Here is a 27,302-nt window from a genome sequence, read left to right on the forward strand (position 1 = left end):
AACATCATAACCCTCTCTCTCTCTCTCTCTCCCTTTCTCTGCTGAATAAGACACTATCCTACAGAGATTTAGAGCACCACCTGCTGGATGGGAGAGCTCTAGTGCTGCAGGCTCTCATTAACATCAGTCATGTTAAATCACATCTAGGACACACCCTGAATGTGAAACGGGTTCCTAGTCTCCAAAACCCCCAAACAGAGGTAAAAGTGGACCTGACCTAAACAGTATTATGCTTACTAAATGCATTAAAGAATACACTTAAAATTAACACGTGTGAGTCATAATTCCCTTCAAAACCGCTCAGTGGATATGAACTGATAATTATCACAAAAAACCTTCCTCTCTGCAGGCTTCTTCCGGATATGTCAATGACCGTTACATCATCGAATCGGACATTCTTGCATCCAATGGGATCATCCATGTGCTGCAGGGACCACTGAAAGCCCCGCCTCCTCCACCCTCGTCCCTTCCTCAGGCACATACAGCAGGAATGGGGATCGGTGTCATATTGCTAGTAATTCTTATTGTCTCTGCAGCATTCGTGGCCTATCACTTCTACAACCGCCAAACCAAGCCATTCCAGTTCCACTACTTTAGGGTATGTGTGTGTGTGTTATTTGCAAATGGTCCATTTTTTATATTTCTACGGGTATACAAAACAATAATAATAATAATAATAATAATAATAATAATAATAATAATAATAATAATAGTAAAACTATAAGTAACCAGTGAACAAAGACCAGAATGAAGGAACAGAAATTAATTAGATTTGAAGAATGTATGTATGTACAGTCAAAAGCAAAAGTTTGTATCCTTTGGGACAAAATGAAGAAGACAAAGAAACATACCAGCGCCGTTCAGTTCTCGAGTCTGATTAGTCAGAAGGTACTGATTAAGTTTCTATACCAGCATGGCTCTGACAGTGGTTCTGATTCTAATAGGTTTATATTCATTTGCTCTTTCTAATATAGAACAACAGGGGGTTTGTATGTATAATCTCAAACTAATAATAAATGGGTTAAAAGAAAAAGGTTTAGTAATTGATATGGAAAAGACTTCTGTAAGGAGACAATTACTTTACATTTATGGAAGGAGTCTCCATATTAACTTCAGGAGAGAAAAAAAGAGGCTGGTGAAGGTACAACTGTTTATAGCTACTATAACATAAGTGATAACAGGATCTAACTTATGTCATGGACAAGTACAAGTGTCCTTGTTTAATTAATAAAAAAAAATACAAGCGTTGGAATAATGCTGTGTTATACACTTTGTGACATTCTTTTATAGGAAAATAATCCACTTCGTGGTAGTAACAGTAACTCCTCTATAACAGCATACCCTGTTGTGTTTTAATGTTTACTTAATTTATACAAATAAGACATTTAGTGTGTTTGGTTTCATAGATGATCTTTCATTTTCAAGTATCAGAAATGTTTAAACAGTGTGAAAATATTAATTCTGAAAGAGACTAAATTATACTGATTTGAGACTAATTTACATTCATTTTTACATCTAAATATTCTTTTACTTGTATGCCCTTTTACCTTTTGCCTTCATAGGTGACGCCAAACGCAAATGCCCCCTTGAGGTCTTGAGGCTATGGGATCATGGCAAAATTTTGATTTTAAGCTGTTTTTCTGTTGATCTTCTCCTATATTTTAGATTGTTGTCTAAACCACTACATTTCATTTTTTCATAGTGAAATAGAATTTCAACAGAATTCAATTCATGGGTGTTTTCCTGGTTTTGGCCTCTATGTTCACTTCTATATGCATTTCCTTTCAGGAGGATGAGAAGGAAGATTCAAGCTCACCTGAGTCTACACCATATATCAGTAACCCCATGTATGAGACTACAGCTGCCCCTAGTGCCCCAGACCTCCCTGTGGAAGATGTAAGTAAAAGAAAATATGACACTATATGACCTATTTATGGCTCTATAACTATGTTTACATATAACACAACAGCAGCTTATTGTAGGGTCTTATAGGCAGTACTAATACTTGATTGTACTAACACTTGTAGAAGGATGACAAGCACCAGGTAGTTGATGGAGGCTCGTATGACCTGCTCCAGGATAGCTGAAAAGACTGCAGATGCTCTTTAAAGCTCAGGATCTGTTCTGCCAGTGAGCGTTGGACACTCAGAATCTGCTGTACATTTGGAGACTGTGGAATGGCAGCAGCATGGTGAATAATAGTGATTTAATGAACTGAAAATTGTCTGATGATCCGGTATGTGTGTGTGTGTGTGTGTGTGTGTGTGTGAATACGGTTGCGATGGTCTTTTAGTCTAGTTTTTTCTGTGTTACTACCTAGGAACAAATAATGAAAACATATGTGTCAGTTATGATTCACAAACAGTGATCTTTTTTTACACAAAACACTCCTAACTGTAACGCAGAGTTTTATGTGAATAAAAAAAAAAAAAAAAATCATATATCATCGCAGAATTGCTGTTTTTTTTTTAGATGCACAATGTCAGAACCCAGAAAGTGTCTCTTGCATAATATTCATAATATATGTAATTTGAGTTCTCTGGGAAACAAAATGGATAGAAGCCATTTTAAATAGATATGTTGACTAAAAATGGTGTACCAGTTTAGTATAAAGATAATTAAAATATTTGTTCCTTGAAAAATAAAAATCACTCACATTTCCCCAGTGCGATTTGACAGAATACTAATTTTAAATTCTCACAGCATTGGGTTGGATATTACCAAGGCTTCTGGTGCAGTGGGTGAATTAAAACTTAGGAAATTGTAGATTATTTAATAATATAATGGACTATCACCAAATACTAGTCATAATATTATTAAATGATAGGATTGGGCTAGGATTGAATATCATTTTCCCCCACTCTTTGTCATGCAAGATCCCCACAAACCCCCTTCTCCATGCTGTATCATGCTTACCAGAGCTTCTCCTTCCCTAGAAAGTCCAGAAAAATTGGTCCTGGTCCTTTGGTTGGTGACAAACCTTGCTCGATATAAATAGTGTCTCAGGAATCTCTCTCTCTCTCTCTCTCTCTATTCCCTTCCTGTTCTTTCCACAGCCAAGTTCTTTAGGCAAGGAAAAGACTATCTCACTCCTTTTCTCTCCGCTGTAATAAAATATTCCAATGTATTATTTTTGATTTGCTATTGATCAAATGATCAAATTTCTTCTCCAACAAATATAAATTTTGGTAGGTTTTGTCTGACATGCATGGAAATGCTAAAGGAGATGCAGTTATTTTATTACATAGTAAATAATAAATACAGTCAGTTCCACATTTAATGGCACCCTTTGTAAAAATGAGCAAATATGGTTATGTAAAATAAACATTACATTTATTTTCCACTTGTAAGAGAAACTACTTATCTTTCGTTCTTACCACTACTACTTAAATTACTTACTGATTTTTTTAAATAACACTCCCCAAAATATATAAAATATAAAATAAATAAATCAAATAAAGTATATACATGCTCAAAGTACTACTCATTACCTGTGTTATTTATTATATAATTACTTTTTCCTCATTTGGCTCATATTCATAATAATAATTCTGGGCTTCACAATATCCCTGTGGGTCTAAAAACTTATAAGAAGAAAAGCTATATTTGACCACTGTGCAACTGAAAAAAAAAAATTAAAAAAAATAAAAAGGCTCAACAAATTTGTTGTATGCTTCTGAGGTAAATTTTATTCTGATTGTTTTATTACAAAAGCAATTCAGAAGAGAGATGATGGTTGTACTGGTCCATATATGGTCCCACTGTCTCCCACACCTAAACACACACCATCATCATCATCATCATCATCAACATCATCATCAAGATCCACAAATGCTGCAAAAACTGACAGCTAAATTATATTTCTAAGGCTTGAATTATACCATCACTGTATAAAATGGAGATGACGCACCTTTTCCTCTAGGAGGAGCTGGTGAGCTGCTTCAATATCAGAGCTCATAACACGGTCTTTGTCCCAGGGCCTGATGGGAAATTGCTTAGAGTGACAGCACAAGCCAAAAATGACAATGTTTTCTACCCCCAATCCTGGACTAAAAGGTATAGCACATATTATATACAAGTCTATAATTGTTCATTGCTTTAGTCTGGAGTGTGTGTCTTAGCCTTTGTGATCACCTGACTACAGAGCGCAGCAGCTCGTAGACCTTCTCCAGAGGAGCTGTGGTCTTTAAGGGCCGGTGGAACTCCAGAGCCTGGCAGGCGGCGAGTAACTCAATGGCAAGGACTGCAGACAGAATTAGAAAGTAAATGAAAGAGAAGCTTATCCTTAAATGCCCTTTTCCAATTATTTTTGGTTGGCAGTGTTGGGGCTGTACCCTGCTCCACATGCTCGACCACCTTCAGGGCCTTTCTGGCTGCCCAGCCCCCCATAGACACATGGTCCTCTGTAGCTGCACTGGTGGACAGAGAGTCCACAGAGGCCGGGTGGCACAGAACCTTATTCTCCGACACTACAATGTTTTAAAAAATACAGTGTATTTGTCCTGTAAATCATTTTTATGTGAGCACAAATATACTGTTTGTACGGAGTGTGGTATCACCCAGGGCAGCAGCAGTGCAGTGGACCACCATGAAGCCCGTGTTTAATCCTCCTTCTTTCACCAGGAAGGCAGGGAGATTACTGAGTGAGGGATTACACAGCCTCTCGATGCGCCGCTCACTAATACTCGCCAGCTCATGCACTCCTATAGCCAGGAAGTCCAGAGCCTAAGAGATGAAGTGGGTAAAGTTTAGGGTTTGGTCCACTGTAGTGCTAAATCTTGTTGTTGCCGTTCTGTCTGCTCCCTTTAGGGGTCGCCACAGCGGATCACATTCCATTGTAAGCATATTGATTTGTCACAGTCTTTACGCTGGATGCCCTTCCTGACCCAACACTCCCCAATACCTCCCCATTTATCCTGGCTTGGGACCAGCACAGAGAGTGGCTGGGGTTGGTGCCCAGCGTGGGGCTCAAAAGTCCCATGCTCTACCAACTGAGCTAGCCAGGCGCCTGTAGTGCTACATCTATTACAATTAAAAATACTATAATACAGATACTACAAATTACAGGGAACTTATCTTCAATAGGAGAAAGAGCATGTAACGAAACCAGCAGAGCCCATTGTATTTTTTTCCACTGTATATTTCAGATTTAGATTTTTCCTCTCTAAATTTCCTCAGTCCTTTGGAAGCCATTGGATATCCATTTTATCTGGTAAAACTTTACTTAAAGGCAGTGGTAGCTCAGTGGTTAAGATGTAGGCCTACTGCTCGGAAGGTCATGAGTTCAAACCCTAGCACTGCCAAGCTGCCACTGCTAGGCCCTTGAGCAAGGCCTTTAACCCTCAACTGCTCGGTTGTATGAATGAGATAAATGTCGCTCTAGATAAGGGCGTCTGCCAAATGCTGTAAATGTAATGTAAAGCCAGAATTTTTTCGTCAGTAAAAGAAGATGACTGTTGTAATTTTGTATCTTCAGTGAACGGAGTGTTGTATTTTATTTTCAGTAAATGTAGGCAAGACCAATCAGACAGGGTTTACAGGAAAATACATGGAAATACTCATGTCTTATTGGCTGACAGGTCTCAATTCTGCCAAACACTAGCTCACACAGTCAGTTAGTGTGAGGGGAAAAAAATATATATATACGGCAATTTTTTACCAGTAGAGGGGTTGAAACTGAAACAGTAACATCCTCTTATGCTGAGCCAGGAAAACAAGGTGTGTAAATGTCTATATGAATTACATGAACATGATATGAGCAGAGCATAAGGACAGATAATGTACTTTGCATGGCACTGTAGCCAGATAAAACAATACAATGATAGCTTAGTTGTGCCTCCCCTTGGCTAGCAACACCAAACTAGCCTAGTCTCGTGTTAGATAGCCAAAAAGTTTTAGATTTTATCAGTCTGGTACTGGGTATTAATATTGTAAATAAGCTGTCATTACTGTGTCATAAACATCTAATAAGCATCACAAAAATCACTTTACTTAAGTGTCAAACTTACAGAATTTTGTAATGAAAGTGTCATTCCATTGTCAAGTATACATAAAAAAAATCATAGAATGTCACCGTGCAGTGTTGTTGAACTATGTCACTACATTACCATTATGTAACTCTGCAAAGTCGTTTTTATGATGTTGAAGTATAAATCAGCCCGAAGACCATCAGCCATAATACAACCTTACAACCTGTCACTTGACTCCTGTCAACTTGACATCAAAATTGACTAAATGACAGACAGATTAATTAAATAAAGCTGTCTTAATGTTTATGCATGTTTATGTAGTTGCCCTATGAGCACTAATCATAGTTAAAGTGCTGAAACTCCTAGATAGCCTAAAACCAAACTCAAACATGTGAAGTAATCCATTAAAAATACTGAAAATTACTGAATGTACCTTAGCAGGATATTCTCCGTGGAAGTTTCCTGCTGATATAGTGATTCCTCTCTCTGCGAAAACCAGCTGATGGACAAGGGGTTAAGTAAAAATGTGGCATTTGAGGATTTAAAATACAGCACTTAATTTCTAGAAAGTGCTTGCAGGCTGATCCAAAGCCCTCCACCATGTGTGCATCTCTACATCTTGCTTTCCATCAAATAAACATGACTTACTAAAAAGAAGAACAGTAAAACAAGCACAATGTGTAACTTTGCTTAGCTTTGAGTACTTGATTTCTTGAAGATATAAGATGGTCAAAGAGGATACAGGATTATCTGTGGCACTGTTTAGCTCAGTGTTGAGAATACTCTTCACAAAAGCAATCGTGTCATTGGCTACTCCATGTACCTATGGAATGATGGGAAAAGAAACATGTCAGTTTATATGAAAATATATGATGTGATCCAGATATGGCTTCATTGTAAATATCTGCAGGCATACCTGAGGGCAGCATCGCAGGGTATAGGCATCCTGAACACCTTCATAGGACTTCTCATCTTAAGATATAGAAAACAAGATATTTTGGTAAGGCATAAAAGTGAGAATCTGTAGCTGAGGCCAAAGCAACCTTTTTTAAGGAAATATACTATGGGACCAAATACTGAACATTAAATAATGAAATCCAAGTGGCATTTCTTTTCTTTTCATTTTTCATTTGTTGTTAGATGATTCCAGGCTTTAAAGGCATGACACAGCCTATCCATACAAGAAATATTTTCATAAATACCAATATTTCTACCTCTTTAAAAATTTCTGATCTTAATACCTCTGATAAGAAGTGTCTTGTTGTATGAAGAAAGCTCCTTCTGATCACATGCCAGTACTGTAGGTTTGGTTGCCCTTCAGTTATTATGTGTATAAATATGCTTAATCAGCAGCCATTCATTTACACAGGAGATATGACTCAGGGCTTTCTTCACTCCTGTTCCAGGAGGTCTACCGCAGGCAGAGTTTCAGGTTTTCCCATGCTCCCAAACACACTTGATCCAGCTTATTGGGGGTTTGATGATTAGCTCAAGAGCTTGATATGGTGTTTTAACAGCAGGCAAAATTTTAAACTCAGCACTTAGTGATAGTGGGCTTAAAGTTTGATTTAACTCATCAGCTAATCAACAGATTTACACAAGCTAATATTATCAGAAAAAAAAAGAAATTATATTTGTAGTGTTCAGGATCAGTGCTAGAAAATACTGTGTGTTCCAGCATATAAAACTATAACAGGATTGTGTTTCAGTGGTTGTACCTGTGATTTCTGAGGGAAAGAAGTCAGAATGAAGCAGCGAGCGAAATCTCTGGGCGACTAAAATCTGACCCGGGTGAGGCCGCACCGCATGGACATCTGACACAGGACAAAATACACAGCTGAGATTTTGTCATTGAAATAAGACATTTCATTTAAAAATAGACAATTACTGTATTTCTGTACCTCTTTACTCTTGCATTACAGTGGCTGTAAAATGCTACTCTAATATTAACCTTATTTATTGAAAGGAAATCCTTTTGTCCTTTTAATTATTTAAATAAAAAAATTTTGTGTAAAAGAGTGATTTATTTTTTCATGACCAGCCTCCTGACGTCTAAACTCTCATGTATTATTGTTACTTTTTTATTATTATTTTTATTATGGTGTTATTTGGTCTTCACAAAGGGCTAAATACATGCACTCACAACACTGGTCCTCCAACATGCTTCTTATCTAAAAACTGAGAAGTCCATCATGCACATTAGCACAGGTTTGCCAATTGCCTTTTCAGAAACAGCCTCTTACTGTAACTCTAGATGTTTTTTATTAAATATTGGGATTGAGAGGGTAGAAGTACTATGGGAGGCATATTCAGATTTGAGGGAGATTTCTTAAACGTCCTGAGTGTTTTATTCCATTTTGGTGTACAACACTGTAGTTGCACGCATGTGTACATGCATACATATATACATAAAATGCAAAAATTTGCAAATGACTCAATTAGAAACATGTATGTGAACCATTACAAAATAGGTATGTTAGAGTAACTAACCTGTTTCAAAATGTTATGAGTAGAAAATAGAGATTTTTAGAGAATAGAGAAGTCAAATGTATTAAGAGAAAGAAAAAATAAAGTTCAGATACTTGAAAAAAAATGTACTGAAGTTATGACTATTATCACAGGAGTGAATAATAATATATTAACTCTCACCAAAGTCGAAAGCTTTGTTGGTTCCCTTCAGTGTCTCTAAAGTGAGAGCAGCGATGACATCAGCCTGCCGGGTGATCGCTTCTGCTCTCTCTACTGCCTCAGCACCCAGTGATGATATCATCTGAGTCCCGTTAATCAGAGAAAGCCCCTGAAATGTAGTTACATGCTGTCACTTTCACTACTCAACCAAACAAGATGAGGAAAAGCAGCATTTCCCAGTAAAGAAGGAGATAAATACCTCTTTGGCTTTCAGTGATATTGGAGTCAGACCGTGTCCTTCTAGTACCTTTTGAGAAGAAGAGAAAACAGCATGAATTCAAGTTTAGAAAATAAATATGAAAAATATTACTGAGCCTTCTGATCCATTTGCTTGGGTTGCTGCTTGGACTGGTTATATTTTATGAGATTTCTCTGCATGAGGAAATGCATTGTGGGAAACAGAGTCTCACAGTTGTGGCATCAGTCCAGCCAGTCTGTGGTGACCACATGCGTCCCTCTCCCATCAGCCCCAGAGCCAGGTGAGCTAGAGGGGCCAGGTCTCCACTCGCCCCTACTGTCCCTTGCTCAGGAACCCAGGAGAGACAGGAGGCTACACACACACACACACACACACACACACACACACAAACAAGTTATTTAGTTATTTAGGAGAGCCAAAATGTAATAATGTAATCATTTTTAGTGAAAATCTTCCACTGCTGTCTGATTCACTGATGACAGTGAAAATGAAATGAAATAAAATTAAATTAAATGAAAAAGAGGACATTTTAAATAATATCTACCGTTAAAGGCTGCCACCATTTTCTGAAGAGTCTCCAAGGAAATGCCACTATAACCTTTGGCTAAGACATTAATCCTGAGAGCAAGAAGCATCCGGGTCCTCTCCGGACTCAGTGGGGGTCCAACTCCTGCAAATACACACATGTACACACACACACACACACACACACATGTGCGCATGCGCAAACACACACAAACACACTCATGCATAAATCCATATGCAAATCCTACAAAGGCTTCTGAGGATATTAGTTTTAGAGATCTAACATTCATCACTAGCTCGACAAATACACTACTGACAGTGAGCAATGCATTATATCACAATGTCTCACTGATGGAAACAATTACACACACACACACACTTAAAGACAGACAGTATCATTCATGAAATTGCAATGTTTTTTAAGTGTGTCAAGTGTGTAATGCTCTACTGGGTTGATGTCGTGTTTCTTCTGAAAATCAAACATGGCAAACAGAAAATTTGTAACGTTTTCATTCAAACTAATGTTAATGTGTAATTTGTACTTTGATCAGACAATGTGTCCTTACTCTATCTTTAGCTAGGTGTTTCTTCTCAAACACAAAAAGGGTGAAGGAGTAAGTAATCCACTCCATTCACATTCATTACTCCAGCAAGTGTATTTCATATCCGCCTTCACCTGACATGTTATGGATGTCTCCATGAAGCAGGCTAAAAAATATCAGCCCAAAAGGAGATATGTTTCACTCTGGGTAATGACCTGACATAACTGTCACTGAAAGACTGCATGAATATATAGTCTGGGCTAGAAAGAAATCAGCCCCAGCCCACATGTATCTCTGCAGCTTTTTATCTTTAAATGAGAGTGAAGCTTAAACCTGTTACACCATTTACACCAACCTGCTATTGTGCCCACATTATACCATCATTGATTCTGTCACTGATCTTCCAACAATTAAGCTACCAATAAGGAATCAAATGAATTAATGTGTGCAATAACAAAACAATAGCAGCTCAACTGTAAAGCATTTACCAGCACTTGTGGAGCGGACAAGATTTTCCTGCAGCTCTCTGAAAATCATGTGCAGGCACACACACACACACACACACACACATACACACATACACATACACATACAGCTGTTAGATGTTAAACAGACAGATGTCATATACCTCATACAGAGTTAATATCCAACTTACTTGAGTTGATCTTTCCCCACGACGGTCCGTGCAAATTTACCAAATCCCGTGTTAACTCCATAAACAACTGTACAAATAAAGACACATTAAAGGAAGAGAAAGCTACACGTCTGATTCCAAGTACACTGTGTACGCCGTAGTAGTAAATTAATCAAGCAGTTCACAAAATAAAGTTGCTGCAATAGCAATCACCAATGCACAAATACATTTGCATATTAACGACCTCAACACACAGGTTTGACAATGTATTTTTAAGCATGAGAATAACTTAATCGCTTAATTGCTTAATCGCAACAGAATAATTACATTACAGAATCAAAAAATGACTTAATTTAGAAAAGGCAAAAAATGTGGTAAATAGTTAACATTCTCTGAATAGCTTTTACATTTCTGCTTCTTGATCAATTTCCAGAAATAAAATACTATGAAACACTTAATGAATTAAATACAGTACCTTGTTTTTCAGATATGATCTTCTCGATAACATCTTTAGCTCTGATCACGCGCTCCTCTGCCTCAGCACTCAGCTAAGAGACAGAGATAGATCCACAGGTTCACACAAGGACTTTTTTTTAATCCCAAGAACTGGAGTATAAATTAATTAACACGGGTGTCTGGTGAGGTAAATTTTGTACCTTAATCTTATAAAGGCCTTTTCCCAAACTGACCAAATCAGCAGTTGTGAGGCTATTCCCATCTAAAGAGATATACTACAAGAAAAGCTCATATGAACAGCAGACTGATGTTAAAAATTCAATCTGACAGTAGTGTCTGTGTAAAATTATATGGAACTCCTACCTCATCTTGCTTCTTTGACTGGATCTTTCCACTAAGTGTTAGTTAAGAATAAAATTGTGCATTGAACTAGAATTAGAACAATAGTACTACATTAAGAAACTATTTGAACTCCAGTGCACAAGCAGATGGATAAATATGAGCGGACAAAGGATACATATCTCTGGAAGTGTCCCTGAAATATATAGACAAGGAAAGGGATATAGAGGCATAGACAGGCATACAAAAGTGATCAACATTACAGTATACATAAAAGCTTCTTATACTTACATATCTCAGTTAAGATGTTACGCAGTAAACTGATAATAACTTGCATTAGAGAGACTAATGCAAAGCTTCCAAACCCATTCACTGCCCACCTACCTTAAGGAATGATTAAAAAAAATAGCTCAGCTAAACACGAGTCCTCAGTTCAACCTGGAGGAGTGTTTAAAAACAGCTGGGGGAAATGTACATTTATATTTATGATTTACAATAAAGACTTAATCAGTTAGTCATTTCTTTTCAAATATTCTGATTCAAAATGACTTTGTGGAGTGATGTAATGACCTGAAAACTGTAGAGCATATGCACTCCTTAACCCTCATGCAAAGGAATACAAAGGAATAATTTTTTTTATAATAGATATTGCTAAAGGGCTTTGGATCTCTTGGATCTAAAAGGAATGGTGACACTAAAGAGCCAGGTGACAGTTGCACCAGCTGGACATAAGACCATAAATCAGGGTGCAAAGCCATAAGGCATGATGCATTCGACTAAAGGTTGTAGTTGTAAATTCCAACCTCCAACTCTGAATTTCTACTCAGGGACTGAGTAGGTCTCCTCAACTCCAAGTTCAGCAAGTGACAGCAAGTCAAGATCAACATGGCTGCACACAGCATCAGCAGTAAACAAAGTAGCACCTCTTATCTTTAAATGAGTTATACTGTATATACTAGTATTTGCTTTACCCCAATCAACATACAGACATATTAGCTGGTTAAATCTATAACAAGCTAACACTGTTGCTAACAAAAGACAAACATGGAGGCATTCATGTTTTTTTCCCCACTTTGTAGCTCGAATGCACGGAAGTTGAAAATTACATAATTTCAAGCTCCAACTTCCCACTTCCTAGGTCGATTCCAACATCCTAAGTCCTAAATCATACATTGAGAATAGTTATTTTAAAATTTTTAAAACTTATTTTAACACAAAATTAATTAATTTTGCACTATCCAAGAAAAAAGTTCACACAGCAGGCTGATGTGAAAAAATAGACTATTTGAAATCTTACAATACCTCCTGTTTATATATTCTGTTACCGAAATGGTGAAACATGACAATACATTGACACAACCAGGTACGCAACATGGTATACATAGTCAGATTAATCAAGGAACTAACACAGAACAGGTGAACACAATCAGGTTACAAAGCAATGACAGGGCAGGGATAGAAACAGGACTAAAACAGAAACAAAGGCACACAGACTAATAAACAAATAACAGGCAAAAAGCCAAGGTGGAACCACTTAATGCACCTTGCCTTCTGGTCATTTTGCTTTCATCAAACGTGGACAATGTTTTACCGGAACAAAGTAAACAATATGTAAACAATTTGTTCTTGTAGATGTAGTAGTCTCATGTCCTGACAGAGAAACTTCTAGAACAACAAATATGTGGTTAGATGAGTTAAGGATACGATGATAAATAGTGTGAACAGCAGTTTCACACCTAATAATAAAGTAAATGTTTGCTATCATGAAATGTCCTGGTTTGACAGGACAAGTTGAGGATTTTTTAAGTGTAGACTTTGTGTTTCTGCTGCTGTGGATGGTCCCATATGGATACCTTAAAGATACCTTATGCAGGCATAGAGAGGATTCTAATACTGAAATTGCACATTGGTATGCAGACCTCAAATGAAACTATGGACATAAGGAATATTCAGACGCTGCACTAGAGTTACACACACACATGGAGGGGTTTATAACTCAGAAAACAAAAGGAGGATTTCAGTTATGCACAATTCTGACCTTGAACTTTTTTCTTGAGAAATATGAGCTCAATCGAGGAGCAGTAATAAGTCCAGTGCCATTGAAATTTATGCCATTTGAGGCCAACATTAAATATACTTGGTGCACATTTACGTTCTCTATAGGAAAGTGTTGTGCTGTTACCAGTGTTAATTAAATAGCCTTAAATAATGATGTGGCCTACACAGGAGACACTTAGTTTTGCATAATGAGCTGTGCTTCAAATTTTATTTGTATAGAGCTTTTAACAATGGACATTGTCACAAAGCAGCTTTACAGAAATAAAGTGATGTGCGTGTGTTATTGCAGCGTGTTGATTTATTCCCGCATGAGCCTGTGTGCTTCTGTCTATCACTTGTACTTTGTCTGTAATGGTCGATGTCTTGGGAATTGATGAGTAACAGTGTAACCCTGCACAGTACAGGGTTACCCTACCCTATGTACAGGAGCAGTTGCCTTGCGCCTTGAGTCTGTTGTGTAAAGCTTGCTGTATATTATCACATATACCTGTTATAAACCGTATTCTTTTGTTCAGGTACAATGCGATGTTATCTTCAATGTGAAAGTGTTTTTGCAACTCATTTTAAATTCTTATTACATAAACTGGACATACAGTATGTTGCTTATTTGAGTGAGTGGAATGGTGTGAAATATTGCACTGTCAGTGGTCCCTGAGGACTTTACCCTTCACTTATTGCTCAGTTATTCATTTGAAATTTATATCATACAATAACTACTAAATATTACTCAGTAACTACAGTAACATAAATAGGAAAGGGATGATTACAGGGTGAGGAATGTAAGTCTGGGCCTGTTGAATGATCCTGGGAGTTTAATACACAGTAAGTAAGGAATAAATCACTGGGGGACATGCCGTTATAGGAAAATAATCAATGACAAGGTGGTGTGATGCAGTCCGACACAAAGCGGAGTTACTGTTACCACCCAAAGTTGATTATTTTCCTATAACCACATGTCCCAAAAGTGTTTTATTCCTCTTATACCCCTCTTATACCATATGTAACTTACCAATGATTACAATTTTTAATATATTAATGAATGACACAAATGAATTTTTAACCATTTCTAGTTGCAGTGGAAGGTTGTTTAATATCTTAGTGTGTGCTACAGCTTTATCTTTGATGATAATAACAGGATGACACTTAAGACTTCTTCTATAATGTTAAATAAACATCTCCTGACATAAAATTTCACAATATCTATGATTATATTATGTTTCTTTGTTTTAAATCCATTTATTATTAGACTTAGATTATGTGGAGTCCCTGAGTAAGCTGTGACTGGAGATATAATATTACAGTAGAACATATTAGAATGAACGCATTAATATAAACCTTGCCTGAACTTTCTTTTATAGTAAATTCACTGTGTATTTTTGCTGCATTCATTTGTTGCTATTTAAATAAAGATATTTTGGGAAATTGTTGATTAATACGTTCAGTATTATTATTTACCACAGTTGTTCGTAAACAAGAATATTTATGCTGCAAGAGCCATTACTGTATTTCATTACACTCTTAATCCAAATTTCGCTCTGTAGAGCTTTTTTCCCCTCTGCCTTAAAGCCTGTTTCTGCCTAACTGCATAATTTTTCTCCTTCATGGCTAAACATGAACACACTTTGGGTCACAGTAACTGTGAAACTATTCACTTTCCAAAAATAAAGTAGTCAGTCTGCTGACAGTTAGTCACATAAGTGTGCAGAATACTGAATTCTTGTAACCTGCTTACTTATACTGCATGCTACTAAGAGGAACAGTGTCTCACTATACAAGTATGCAATTTCAAACACAGCCCATATTTATCATGGAGAACAGGTTAAAAATGAAGCCCAAATGTATCTAGCACCCTCTAGTTGACTGATGTGGTAATTTTTTTTTAAATCCATTGTGGTCATGGTGTTGGGTTTTTTCTGGGGGGTGTTTTGAATCTCAAGGGAGTTTAAACTCTGTAGATTTAAGATGGCTTGATGGTGTTTCCAGTTCCAAATCTCAGTAAATACAGCCCCTAATTCTGCTGTGACACCCTGGATTCAGATTTTAACTTAGTACCGAGGAACAACTGTAACTCCCAATCATATGCAAGATGGGTGGATCCCATATCAGCCCTGAAACTCAAAGAAACCCCATAAATAGTTAAAAATAAATAAATAAATAAATAAATAAAGCTAAAAAGTTTGCTGCATGAAACCTTTACTCTGCTCACTTCATCATCATCATCATCATCGGAAAATCCAAATTTAATTTCGTGAAATACAGAATCATTTTCAATAATAATTGTTTTACATTTTGCTTACTTTATTGTATTTATTCTTTTCAGTGACTGTTACCATTAATCTCAAATGAGAAAAGATGATTTGTGCCAAAGCTATCTAATAGCAAATTTCCAACATCATTCTTCAGATTAAAAAGTAAAGCTGAGATAAAATACAATATTACAAAATCTCATCTAATATCACATTTCTAATTCTGAGAAAGCAACCATCTCAATTTATCACCTCCCTCTGTCCACTGTTATGGTTAGTTCATGATTTAGAGATTTTCTTGGTAACACTTTAGTTAACACGTGCATCATGACACATACAGTATTTAGTCTTGTCAAAAACATATCATGCCTGATCTCATTTGCTGTAATGAGTTGTCATAACACTTGATAGGCAGTAATATAAAAGTGTCATGTCACCATTACCGGAAATGTAATTATAACTTCATAACATTTGATGTCAGGTTATATCATGTCATATATTTTTTTGCTAATTGCTCTCTAATTAGCGTAGGTTAAAGCTGTTATAATATATATTACGAAAACTGTCATAGCATAACATGATGATCTAACACCTCAGACAGCTGCTGAAATTTCTGCTGAATGTTTGACTTACAATTGTTATTCAAGACAGTTGGGTAGCCAATCATAGTCACATGCCTGTCATATTAAAAAGTGCTGCAAAGAAGCATGGTGGTGGTAGTACAAACACTGAAAATTGTGTTAATCTTTTTCAGGTTGACACCTCAGATGACATCCAAATAATGTCTGAGTGATTGATATTTCATTCATTTTGAGTGCTGAATAAAGTTTATGTATGAATAGAAAGCTTTTTAAACATGAATGTGAGCAGGAGGAGAAGTGAGATGTTGGTGGTCAATCTCCTTGTACTGGTCCATGAATGGTAGCACTGCCTTCCACACCTAAACACACATCATCGTTGTTATCATCATCACTGTCCACAAAACACAGTGCAAATGGGCAACTGAATGATATGTCCATTGAGTCACACTGAAGAAACATTGTTGAATGTCTTTGAGAAAGAGGGTGAGGAGACTGTAGTCAAGGAAACGGATTTGACTGGAAATGACTCACCTTTTCCTCTAGGAGGAGTTGGTGAGCTGTTTTGATATCACAGCTCATGACACGGTCTTTGTCCCAGGGCCTGATGGGAAATTCACAGTGTGTAGAGGCTTTTGAGTGACATCACAAGCTAAAAACAACACTGACATCACCAAAAGGATGCAGCACATTTGTCCTTTCTGACTGTATCTCTGTATCAGGAAGTCCAAATGTGAACACAAATCTGAGCGCTTGACTGGTTTGAACAGACAACCAAAGACTAAAAAACTGAACAGATATCTAGATTTTATGCCCCTTATTTGTCATACCACCCAGGCTTGGTTTTGGTGATCACCTGACTACAGAGCGCAGCAGCTCGTAGACCTTCTCCAGAGGAGCTGTGGTCTTTAAGGGCCGGTGGAACTCCAGAGCCTGGCAGGCAGCGAGTAACTCAATGGCAAGGACTGCAGACAGAATTAGAAAGTAAATGAAAGAGAAGCTTATCCTTAAATGCCCTTTTCCAATTATTTTTGGTTGGCAGTGTTGGGGCCGTACCCTGCTCCACATGCTCGACCACCTTCAGGGCCTTTCTGGCTGCCCAGCCCCCCATAGACACATGGTCCTCTGTAGCTGCACTGGTGGACAGAGAGTCCACAGAGGCCGGGTGGCACAGAACCTTATTCTCCGACACTAGAGAGGTACATCATATTTATGTTCATTTATAATGTTACCAACATAGCAAAAAATATGCAGATACGCATGCATGGAATTATCACCCAGGGCAGCAGCAGTGCAGTGGGCCACCATAAAGCCTGAATTTAATCCCCCTTCCTTCACAAGGAAGGCAGGGAGATTACTGAGTGAGGGATTACACAGCCTCTCGATGCGCCGCTCACTAATACTCGCCAGCTCATGCACTCCTATAGCCAGGAAGTCCAGAGCCTTAGAAAGGAGGTGAAGCAGGATGTAGTTTCAGTACATTTCCCACATTGCATTTAAAAGCTTTCATTTTTTTCTGTTTTGGATTTACTTAGTAAGACAATCAGCCTAAAAATATTAAGCCATTGCCTTAATTTGTACCTTAGCAGGATATTCACCGTGGAAGTTTCCTCCTGAAATAGTGATTCCTCGTTCTGAAAATACCAACTAATTGTAATAAGGTTAAGTAGACATGACTAGAGGAGGTGTGGCATTGTTGAGTGTAAATTATACTGCCTAGTTTCAAGAAAATGCCTTGTGTTTCTACACTTGTACTTCTTTAAGATGTGTAGATATGGTCACAAGTCGCCGTAGTCAGAGTTGAGTCAAGCACATGTACCAAGCTGTATGGGAATTACGCACTTGGGGTGGATCTTGAGTAAAACAGAGGTGTCTCTCACTCCTACATCATTCTGAACTTGGACTTTTCATACACACTATCTCAGTATTCATTCTAGAGCCACTGTCTTACAGTTTGATGTAACCACAATATGTCATGCTAAAAGTTATGTTTTCAGCTGTGCATACACTATGGAATAGTTTGAAATGCCATTTAAGGCCAATATGTCCTACATAAAAATGATACTCTTAATTAATCAACATCCCTTTAAAGTGTATAGAAGACAAAATGAAGTGAGGCTGTGTCTTAATCTGCAACATTGCTTATCTCAAGGACTAATGGATGAAACTATGAACAACACTTAAAGCGAGCTGGAATCATAGCAGATGTGTGCTTGGTCAGATTATCCTTCAAACCATCAGCCCTCAGCTATGAGTACTTGAATATGTAAGCAGGTGAAAGAGGATACAGGATTATCGGTGGCACTGTTTAATTCAGTGTTGAGAATCTTCTTCACAAAAGCAATCGTGTCATTGGTTACACCATGCACCTATGGAAAAAACATCAGTTTTTATACAAATACGTGTTCATTTTTTGTTTTTATTTTGTATCAGGATTCAGCATTTGAGTGGTTACCTGAGGGCAGCATCGCAGTGTGTAGGCATCCTGAACTCTGCTGTAGGAATTCTCATCTATAGATGCATGAAAGCAAAGTTTGTGCTTCAGATATTCATTACTTGTACAGTAAGCAAGCAACATATTAATACTGCTAGAAGTGCAGCCGATGCCTAGCAGGACGACCAGTAACAATGGTGTGTTGTATTTTTCACTTGGTAATGGCTTTTAATACAACCATGCTTAAAAAATGCTACTTACTCTAGTCAAGTGGGCAACAAGAGCAGCAACACAGGAAGTCAATGAACACAAGAGAAATATCATGGAATTGTAAAGATGCAAGATGAAAGATGGAAGATGGAAAAAATTCCTCACCAAATAAAAGAGATAAATGGGAACAGCATGGAGGCTAAACAACCTTTAAATGTTCTAGATTAACCTTTTGTATAAAGGTAAACTAGCATCAAATTATCCAAATAATCTTTAAGAAATCCTTTTTTTAAGAGTGTAATCCAAAAATACTGGGTTTGTTTTGGTGATGAGCCACACCAGTGTGGACTCAGAGCAGGAAAAGTCCAAGCAAGACTACAAATAACACGTCAGATAATTTAACTCATCATCAGGTCTTCATGAGCTAACTATAGTATAAAATACACAAATCCATACATACACCATTTGCCCAACACTATTACATGTGTGTGTTCTAACCATAGAAATGAAAAGGATTGTGTTTCAGTGGTTGTACCTGTGATTTCTGAGGGAAAGAAGTCAGAATGAAGCAGCGAGCGAAATCTCTGGGCGACTAAAATCTGACCCGGGTGAGGCCGCACTGCATGTACATCTGACACAGGACAAAATACACAGCTGTAACTACTGCAGCACAGTTCCACATGCACACATTAACAACAGAGATCCTTTACATTCTTTACACAGGAGGTCCTCCAATATTTCCTTTCTCAATTATCATGGAGAAAATTCCATAATGACTTATAATTTCAAATAATGTATCAAAAATTCCATGAGTAAATTTTAATATGCAAAAATAGTCCGTTTTGATCTAAGATGAAATTAGTTGAAGTTAGTGGGTGTGGCTGAATTCTGGCAAACAAAAAAGAATGAAACAGACATCTGCGTTTCAATTGAGTTTGTAATCAGATCCCGACTGTCGATTTGCTAATGGGCTGTCATAACCAAGTGATAAAGGTAATTGCCGACACCATCTGCAGCACCGGAGTCCAGTGCAAGCACCTCTGCCCAGCAACACAGGCAACTGTCTTCATCAGTGCAGGGCAGATGCCCCAGCCGAATGCAGCATCAGGGCTCTTTGGAACAGCACGTGACTGGCAAATGAGGGTGGACCTGGGGAATCAGCTCTGATTCCCAGAGAACATGACAGAGACCACCCTGAGACCAGACCCTGAGACCCTGAGACCACCCTGAGACCAGACATAATGCTGGTTATGGAAACGTCAAATCAGGTGGTCATGCTGGAGCTTATAATGCCCTTGGAGGAGAGGATGGAGGAAGCCAATGAAACAAAGTAGACCATATATGGGCCAAGTATGGGCCTCCTGGCATGCACAAGTAGAAGGCCATCAGAACCACCACAGAGGCAGCAGAGAAGGCCCTTTAGATGGCTGTGGATCAAAAGGAACAATCCTTGGATGCATGCTGGACAATTTTCTCCCTTTTAAGTTTTAGGGGCATCCAGATTTTAAAAAATGTTCTAAATTTATTTCCGATTGAGACACATGCAAAAGAGAAACATATTTCAGTTCAAGAAAATGACACTTTATTCACTCTCACCAAAGTCGAAAGCTTTGTTGGTTCCCTTCAGTGTCTCTAAAGTGAGAGCAGCGATGACATCAGCCTGCCGGGTGATCGCTTCTGCTCTCTCTACTGCCTCAGCACCCAGTGATGATATCATCTGAGTCCCGTTAATCAGAGAAAGCCCCTGAAATGTAGTTACATGCTGTCACTTTCACTACTCAACCAAACAAGATGAGGAAAAGCAGCATTTCCCAGTAAAGAAGGAGATAAATACCTCTTTGGGTTTCAGTGATATTGGAGTCAGACCGTGTCCTTCTAGTACCTTTTGAGAAGAAGAGAAAACAGCATGAATTCAAGTTTAGAAAATAAATATGAAAAATATTACTGAGCCTTCTGATCCATTTGCTTGGGTTGCTGCTTGGACTGGTTATATTTTATGAGATTTCTCTGCATGAGGAAATGCATTGTGGGAAACAGAGTCTCACAGTTGTGGCATCAGTCCAGCCAGTCTGTGGTGACCACATGCGTCCCTCTCCCATCAGCCCCAGAGCCAGGTGAGCTAGAGGGGCCAGGTCTCCACTCGCCCCTACTGTCCCTTGCTCAGGAACCCAGGAGAGACAGGAGGCTACACACACACACACACACACACACACACACACACACACACATGCACAAACAAGTTATTTAGTGTCAAAGGAGAGCCAAAATGTAATAATGTAATCATTTTTAGTGAAAATCTTCCACTGCTGTCTGATTCACTGATGACAGTGAAAATGAAATGAAATAAAATTAAATTAAATGAAAAAGAGGACATTTTAAATAATATCTACCGTTAAAGGCTGCCACCATTTTATGAAGAGTCTCCAAGGAAATGCCACTATAACCTTTGGCTAAGACATTAATCCTGAGAGCAAGAAGCATCCGGGTCCTCTCCGGACTCAGTGGGGGTCCAACTCCTGCAAATACACACATGTACACACACACACACACACACACACACACACACACACACACAGAAATGTGTCCTAACCCACACACAATTATCAAGTTGCAGGAATTCATCCCTCCAATGGTTAATTGCACTGTTCATACCTTTTGCATACATCAGTTCTTTCCAATATATTAACCAACACTAACAAAGCAGCAGTGGAGATCGGTAAGTTCTCCCTATGACTTCATAATGAATTCCACTGGTGATATATTATCAGTGAAACAACAGACAACTCCTTTTATGAAAGTAAAACATTGAAATCACTGTAAGTCATTTTACACCAAAGAAGCGACACTTGCCAGCACTATGTGAGCGGATCAGATTTTCCTGCAGCTCCCTGAAAACCACACACACACATACAGTTGTTAGATGTTAGACAGACAGATGTCATATTCCTCATACAGAGTTAATATCCAACTTACTTGAGTTGATCTTTCCCCACGACGGTCCGTGCAAATTTACCAAATCCTGTGTTAACTCCATAAACAACTGTACAAATAAAGACATACAAAAATAAAAGCAATTAAAGGAAGAGTAAGCTACACGTCTGATTCCAAGTACACTGTGTACGCCGTAGTAGTAAATTAATCAAGCAGTTCACAAAATAAAGTTGCTGCAATAGCAATCACCAATGCACAAATACATTTGCATATTAACAACCTCAACACACAGGTTTGACAATGTATTTTTAAGCATGAGAATAACTTAATCGCTTAATTGCTTAATCACAACAGAATAATTACATTACAGAATCAAAAAATGACTTAATTTAGAAAAGGCAAAAAATGTGGTAAATAGTTAACATTCTCTGAATAGCTTTTACATTTCTGCTTCTTGATCAATTTCCAGAAATAAAATACTATGAAACACTTAATGAATTAAATACAGTACCTTGTTTTTCAGATATGATCTTCTCGATAACATCTTTAGCTCTGATCACGCGCTCCTCTGCCTCAGCACTCAGCTAAGAGACAGAGATAGATCCACAGGTTCATACAAGGACTTTTTTTTAATCCCAAGAACTGGAGTATAAATTAATTAACACGGGTGTCTGGTGAGGTAAATTTTGTACCTTAATCTTATAAAGGCCTTTTCCCAAACTGACCAAATCAGCAGTTGTGAGGCTATTCCCATCTAAAGAGATATACTACAAGAAAAGCTCATATGAATAGCAGACTGATGTTAAAAATTCAATCTGACAGTAGTGTCTGTGTAAAATTATATGGAACTCCTACCTCATCTTGCTTCTTTGACTGGATCTTTCCACTAAGTGTTAGTTAAGAATAAAATTGTGCATTGAACTAGAATTAATAATAACAATAATAATAATAATAACTTTTATTTATATGGCGCCTTTCCAACACCCAAGGTCGCTTTACAAGTCAGATTTAAGGAATACAAATAAACATCAATATCAAAGGACAGAACACATCTCAAGAGCTGAAAGTAATATACAGAGGTCGCTTACGAAGCTAGATTAGAGATGCACGTACCAACACATAACACATACCTATACAGAGCCCACTTACAAAATTAGCTTAGAGATGCAGAGAGAATTTATATGAACGTCCATAACAGGGTACAATTTACAGACTGAGAACTGAAAAGTAATATTCAGAGAAAAACTGTGTTTTTAAGAGGTTTTTGAAGGAGAGAAGGGAGAATGCTTGACGGAAGTCTTGGGGAAGAGCATTCCACAATCTGGGAGCCACAACACTGAAAGATCTAGCTCCCATAGTCACCAGACGAAACTTAGGAGTGACTAACAATCCCTCACTAGAAGATCGTAAGGAACGGGCAGGAATATAAGGCAGAAGTAAGTCAGATAAATATGCAGGACCAAGGTTATGAAGAGCTTTATAAGTGAGGATTAGTATCTTGTAGTTTATGCGCAAGGAAACTGGAAGCCAATGAAGGTGATAGAGGATTGGGGTAATGTGATCATTCTTTCTCGTGTGGGTGATCAAGCGAGCTGAAGAGTTTTGAATATATTGTAATCGTTTGATATTTTTAGCTGACAGGCCATAAAGAATTAGATCAATAGTACTACATTAAGAAACTATTTGAACTCCAGTGCACAAGCAGATGGATAAATATGAGCGGACAAAGGATACATATCTCTGGAAGTGTCCCTGAAATATATAGACAAGGAAAGGGATATAGAGGCATACAAAAGTGATCAACAATACAGTATATATAAAAGCTTCTTATACTTACATATCTCAGTTAAGATGTTACGCAGTAAACTGATAATAACTTGCACTAGAGAGACTAATGCAAAGCTTCCAAACCCATTCACTGCCCACCTACTGTAAGGAATGATTAAAAAAAATAGCTCAGCTAAACACGAGTCCTCAGTTCAACCTGGAGGAGTGTTTAAAAACAGCTCAGGTCATTACATCACTCCGCAAAGTGATTTTGAATATGAATATTTCAAAAGAAATGACCAACTGATTAAGTCTTTATTGTAAATCAAATTTCTGATTCTGACTTTGTGGAGTGATGTAATGATCTGAAAACTGTACGACATATGCACTCCTTAACCCTCATGCAAAGGAATACAAAGGAATAGATACATAAGACCATAGATAGAACATAATATACTTCCAGTACACACACACACACACACACACACACACACACACACACACATATATATATATATATATAATATATATATATATATATATATATATATATATGTGTATATATATATATATATATATATATATATATATAAAAATATACTGTTTTTTGATTTTGTTTTTAGAAATATGAAAAAAAAGTATGTAATGCTGCAAAAAAAAATGTTCTTATGAAAATTGCACCTGGTGTCATTATAAAAGCACTGGTTGAGAGAGTTCATGCAACAAGTAGCAATCATGGTGAAGGTGAAGGAGCTTCCTAAAGTTCTCAGGGACAGCATTATTAAACAGCACTTGATTAGAATTAGCTACAGCTACACAGCCAGTTGTGACCTTAAACATCCCTGTCAGCACAACTGATTCGATAATATACATATTCATTAGATTCACAACCAATCATCCTTTGACAGGTGCAATATCCAAAGATTTCATAACATACTCTCAAACCCTTGATAAGGAAGGTAAGTGAGAAGTCAGCAGTCACTCGAAAAGAGTTGCAGGATGACGAGAAAATGCACAGAGCATCAGGGTGAACGTGCAAATCATATGTTGTAAATAATAAACACAAAATTAAGTATATGTGGTTTTACTGTCATTGGTTCCTGACTTTTTGGACACTCTTTACTCTTTTCTGATATCAGTGATGAAGTATTAGAAGTTAAAATTGTTGCAGTAACACAAACTGAAACCTGCATGAATATCTTCAACAAGTACTAAGTGTGGGGAAAGAATACACCTAAAGCTCCACATTCTTCCTAATTAACTTCATATGAATTCATATCTATCCCTCATTTGCTGACATTTCATCAACAATTTTCAACTCGAATTGTTTTTAAAGTGTTTCATACATTCGAGTCGATGCACAGTACCTTTATTTTCAGATATGATCTTCTCAGTGGGATCTCTGGCTCCGATCACACATTTCTCTGCCTCAGCACTGAGCTAAGAAATAGAAATAACTCAAATCAAACTCTACAAATTGATATAGGGAGTCTCTTTTAATACTTATTGATTCTTATGTGTCTGATTTCTGTATCAATAGCATCATTCAATCCAATTCAATTCAATTTTATTTGTATAGTGCTTTTAACAATGGACATTGTCACAAAGCAGGATTCACAGGATCCAAAAAATGGATTCACAAAAATATATTGTAAATATTCGAATTTATCACTGTGAATTTATCCCTAATGAGCAAGCCAGTGGCGACGGTGGCAAGGAAAAACTCCCCGAGATGATATGAGGAAGAAACCTTGAGAGGAACCAGGTTCAAAAGGGAACCCATCTCATCATGACATCAACATACATGACATACATCCTGAATGTAGCTGAATTTTTCTAATATTTTTTTACATTTTATTAGTATACAGTATAAGATCATTAGACTAGTTCGAAAAGTCTTATTTATTTCAGCATTATTATTGTATTACTTTAAAGCACACTTTAAGCAATCTGTTTAAAAGAAATAAATGCTTGAAAGTAGCAAAATAATCTAGTGAATGAAATAAGAAATCTCAAACTTGAGATTTGTAAATGTCTAATAATAGGTATAATAGTATAATTATTTACTTTTCTATTTTTCTCTAAATGAGAAATATTAGAAATGTTCCTTATAATTTATATGTTCTCACATGTTAAGTTATGTTTTGAAATGATTACAGACTGAAAATGTTATATAACATAACATTACCCCTTAAACTTAAAAAAAAAACTTTTAAACAATGGGGAAAAAAAGAAATAAAAAGCAGGCAAATGATACTATTTGAATTGTCTATAATATATGTGTCACAGTCCAACATGTTTCTGTATTGAGATTTATGCAGTTTGGTGCAGTAAATTTCATACCATATCAATTATTAAACAAAGAACTTAAGGTTACTGAGAGACAAATGTACACTTAGATTACATAAAACTGTCACGAGTTTTAGGAGAGTATTATCAGAAAAAAGTGATATTTCCATCCAGATTTCATATATGTTGCAAAATTGTGTACGTTTTCTCTTATTTGCCTTCTTTAAACTTTAAAATCACCAACTTATAAAGATGACAAAACCAGAAAGCAAATGATGTGATTAATAAGTGTTTGAACTTGAACAGTTTTTAATATGCTTATCATGTTCTTATCATGTCCACTGAATGTGTTGCCCACAAAGGAAAAAAACTTTTGTCAGTTTGGTGCATGGAATTTATTTATTATTAATTTATTTTAAGGTGCACAAAATAACGTGCTGTCATCTCAGTTCTGTTGACAAAAAGTTTAAGGCTTATTTTTGTGCATGGAGTGCACAGAATTTTAAGAAAAATATCTCATTCTGAACTTTTTCAATGCATATTTAATAAGAAGAGAACAGGAAGGCACAAATGGAAAAAAATGTTAGGTAGTCAGTACATACTGTATACAAATGGCATATAAGATTCCTCAGGCTGATAGAAAAGCGTAACGAGAGTGCGCAGTGCTGCATGTGTGTGTGAATGCAGAGCCTTGAGTGCTGCAAAGCAGGACTGCAAAGAGGATAAAGTGTCCAGTGTGAATATACAGAGATGATGGACTGTGAGCAGATAAAGAAGAAAAATCTGCTGATGAATAATGAAGTCAGAAAGGAGTGAAAGCCCAAGGAAAAGAGGGGGGAAATGTTAGGCTGCTGATGCAGAGGTGCCAACTTGAGATAACACACTTCAGAGGAAAATAGACAGGAAAACAAATATATGTCATTATTATGAATATTAGTAATAGTAGCAGTAGTATTAACAAAAGCAGTAATTAAGTGTGCAGATACAAGTCCGCATTCTGTAGAGATCTTATTCAGTAATTACTTTTAATCACGCTGTGCCAGTGAATTCTCAGTGTCTTACCTGTAGCTGTCTTCTCTCTGTTCTCCATGGAGCTGCTCCACAATGAGCATTAAAATGACTTAAGAATGATTTTTTGCATATTGTTATGCCCCAGTCTAAGTTTGATTTTGTAACATAATAAACATGTTATGCAAGCTGTATAGTGCATGTGTGTGTGTGTGTGTGTGTGTGTGTGTGTGTGAAAATATAAAAAAACACCCTCATTATTCACAGTTAAACAAATGCATTTAACCTTAAGATCAGTTCACACAGAAAACATTTCAGAATGTTTTAAAGAGCGGTTTAAGAAAACAGCAGTTTAAAGCTGGTTGAACTGGTACCCAATTTTCATGTTGCTTTTGCTTCATGGTGTAAAATAATTGGCTACATCATGGC

The 27,302-nt window shown here is 37.1% G+C and overlaps 3 protein-coding genes across 5 annotated transcripts in view; 1 reads left to right on the top strand and 2 right to left on the bottom strand.

Moving 5' to 3' along the window:
* stab2 (stabilin 2) overlaps positions 1-2,440 on the top strand; it is a 42,702-nt gene extending 40,262 nt beyond the window's left edge. The window contains exons 65-68 of the mRNA XM_026923064.3: positions 51-200; positions 350-598; positions 1,789-1,896; positions 2,028-2,440. Coding sequence (XP_026778865.3) covers positions 51-200; positions 350-598; positions 1,789-1,896; positions 2,028-2,087 — 567 coding nt within the window. The 3' untranslated portion in view covers positions 2,088-2,440. The remainder of the gene's footprint in view (positions 1-50; positions 201-349; positions 599-1,788; positions 1,897-2,027) is intronic.
* A 1,188-nt stretch (positions 2,441-3,628) lies between these two features.
* Positions 3,629-11,770, bottom strand: LOC113532331 (histidine ammonia-lyase-like). 3 transcript variants are annotated; one of them, XM_026923675.3, is made up of 20 exons: positions 11,644-11,770; positions 11,531-11,548; positions 11,377-11,407; positions 11,214-11,288; positions 11,033-11,105; positions 10,579-10,645; positions 10,412-10,449; positions 9,401-9,526; positions 9,068-9,207; positions 8,857-8,904; positions 8,619-8,766; positions 7,688-7,783; positions 6,886-6,941; positions 6,712-6,792; positions 6,403-6,468; positions 4,560-4,725; positions 4,335-4,469; positions 4,135-4,243; positions 3,911-4,049; positions 3,629-3,774 (listed from the first exon to the last, which is right to left on the bottom strand). In XM_026923675.3, coding segments are annotated over exons 1-20 (1,683 nt in total). In that variant the 5' UTR covers positions 11,646-11,770; the 3' UTR covers positions 3,629-3,705. The 3 variants fall into 3 exon arrangements, with proteins under 3 accessions (XP_026779476.3, XP_026779477.3, XP_026779478.3); XM_026923676.3 differs by having other exon boundaries at positions 3,641-3,774; positions 3,911-3,980; XM_026923677.3 differs by having other exon boundaries at positions 3,663-3,774; positions 3,911-3,994.
* Positions 11,771-15,586: 3,816 nt separating this feature from the next.
* On the bottom strand, positions 15,587-26,952 carry LOC113531956 (histidine ammonia-lyase). Its single transcript, XM_034313366.2, has 22 exons — positions 26,928-26,952; positions 24,944-25,016; positions 23,647-23,738; positions 23,544-23,561; positions 22,665-22,695; positions 22,502-22,576; positions 22,321-22,393; positions 21,852-21,918; positions 21,729-21,766; positions 21,269-21,394; positions 20,924-21,063; positions 20,713-20,760; positions 20,475-20,622; positions 19,414-19,509; positions 18,690-18,745; positions 18,523-18,603; positions 17,816-17,881; positions 17,512-17,677; positions 17,291-17,425; positions 17,091-17,199; positions 16,769-16,838; positions 15,587-16,596 (listed from the first exon to the last, which is right to left on the bottom strand). Coding segments are annotated over exons 3-22 (1,635 nt in total). The 5' UTR covers positions 23,649-23,738; positions 24,944-25,016; positions 26,928-26,952; the 3' UTR covers positions 15,587-16,506.
* Positions 26,953-27,302: the final 350 nt, after the last annotated feature.

The sequence above is a fragment of the Pangasianodon hypophthalmus genome, chromosome 18 (genome assembly GCF_027358585.1).
Source record: "Pangasianodon hypophthalmus isolate fPanHyp1 chromosome 18, fPanHyp1.pri, whole genome shotgun sequence".
Taxonomy (NCBI): domain Eukaryota; kingdom Metazoa; phylum Chordata; class Actinopteri; order Siluriformes; family Pangasiidae; genus Pangasianodon; species Pangasianodon hypophthalmus.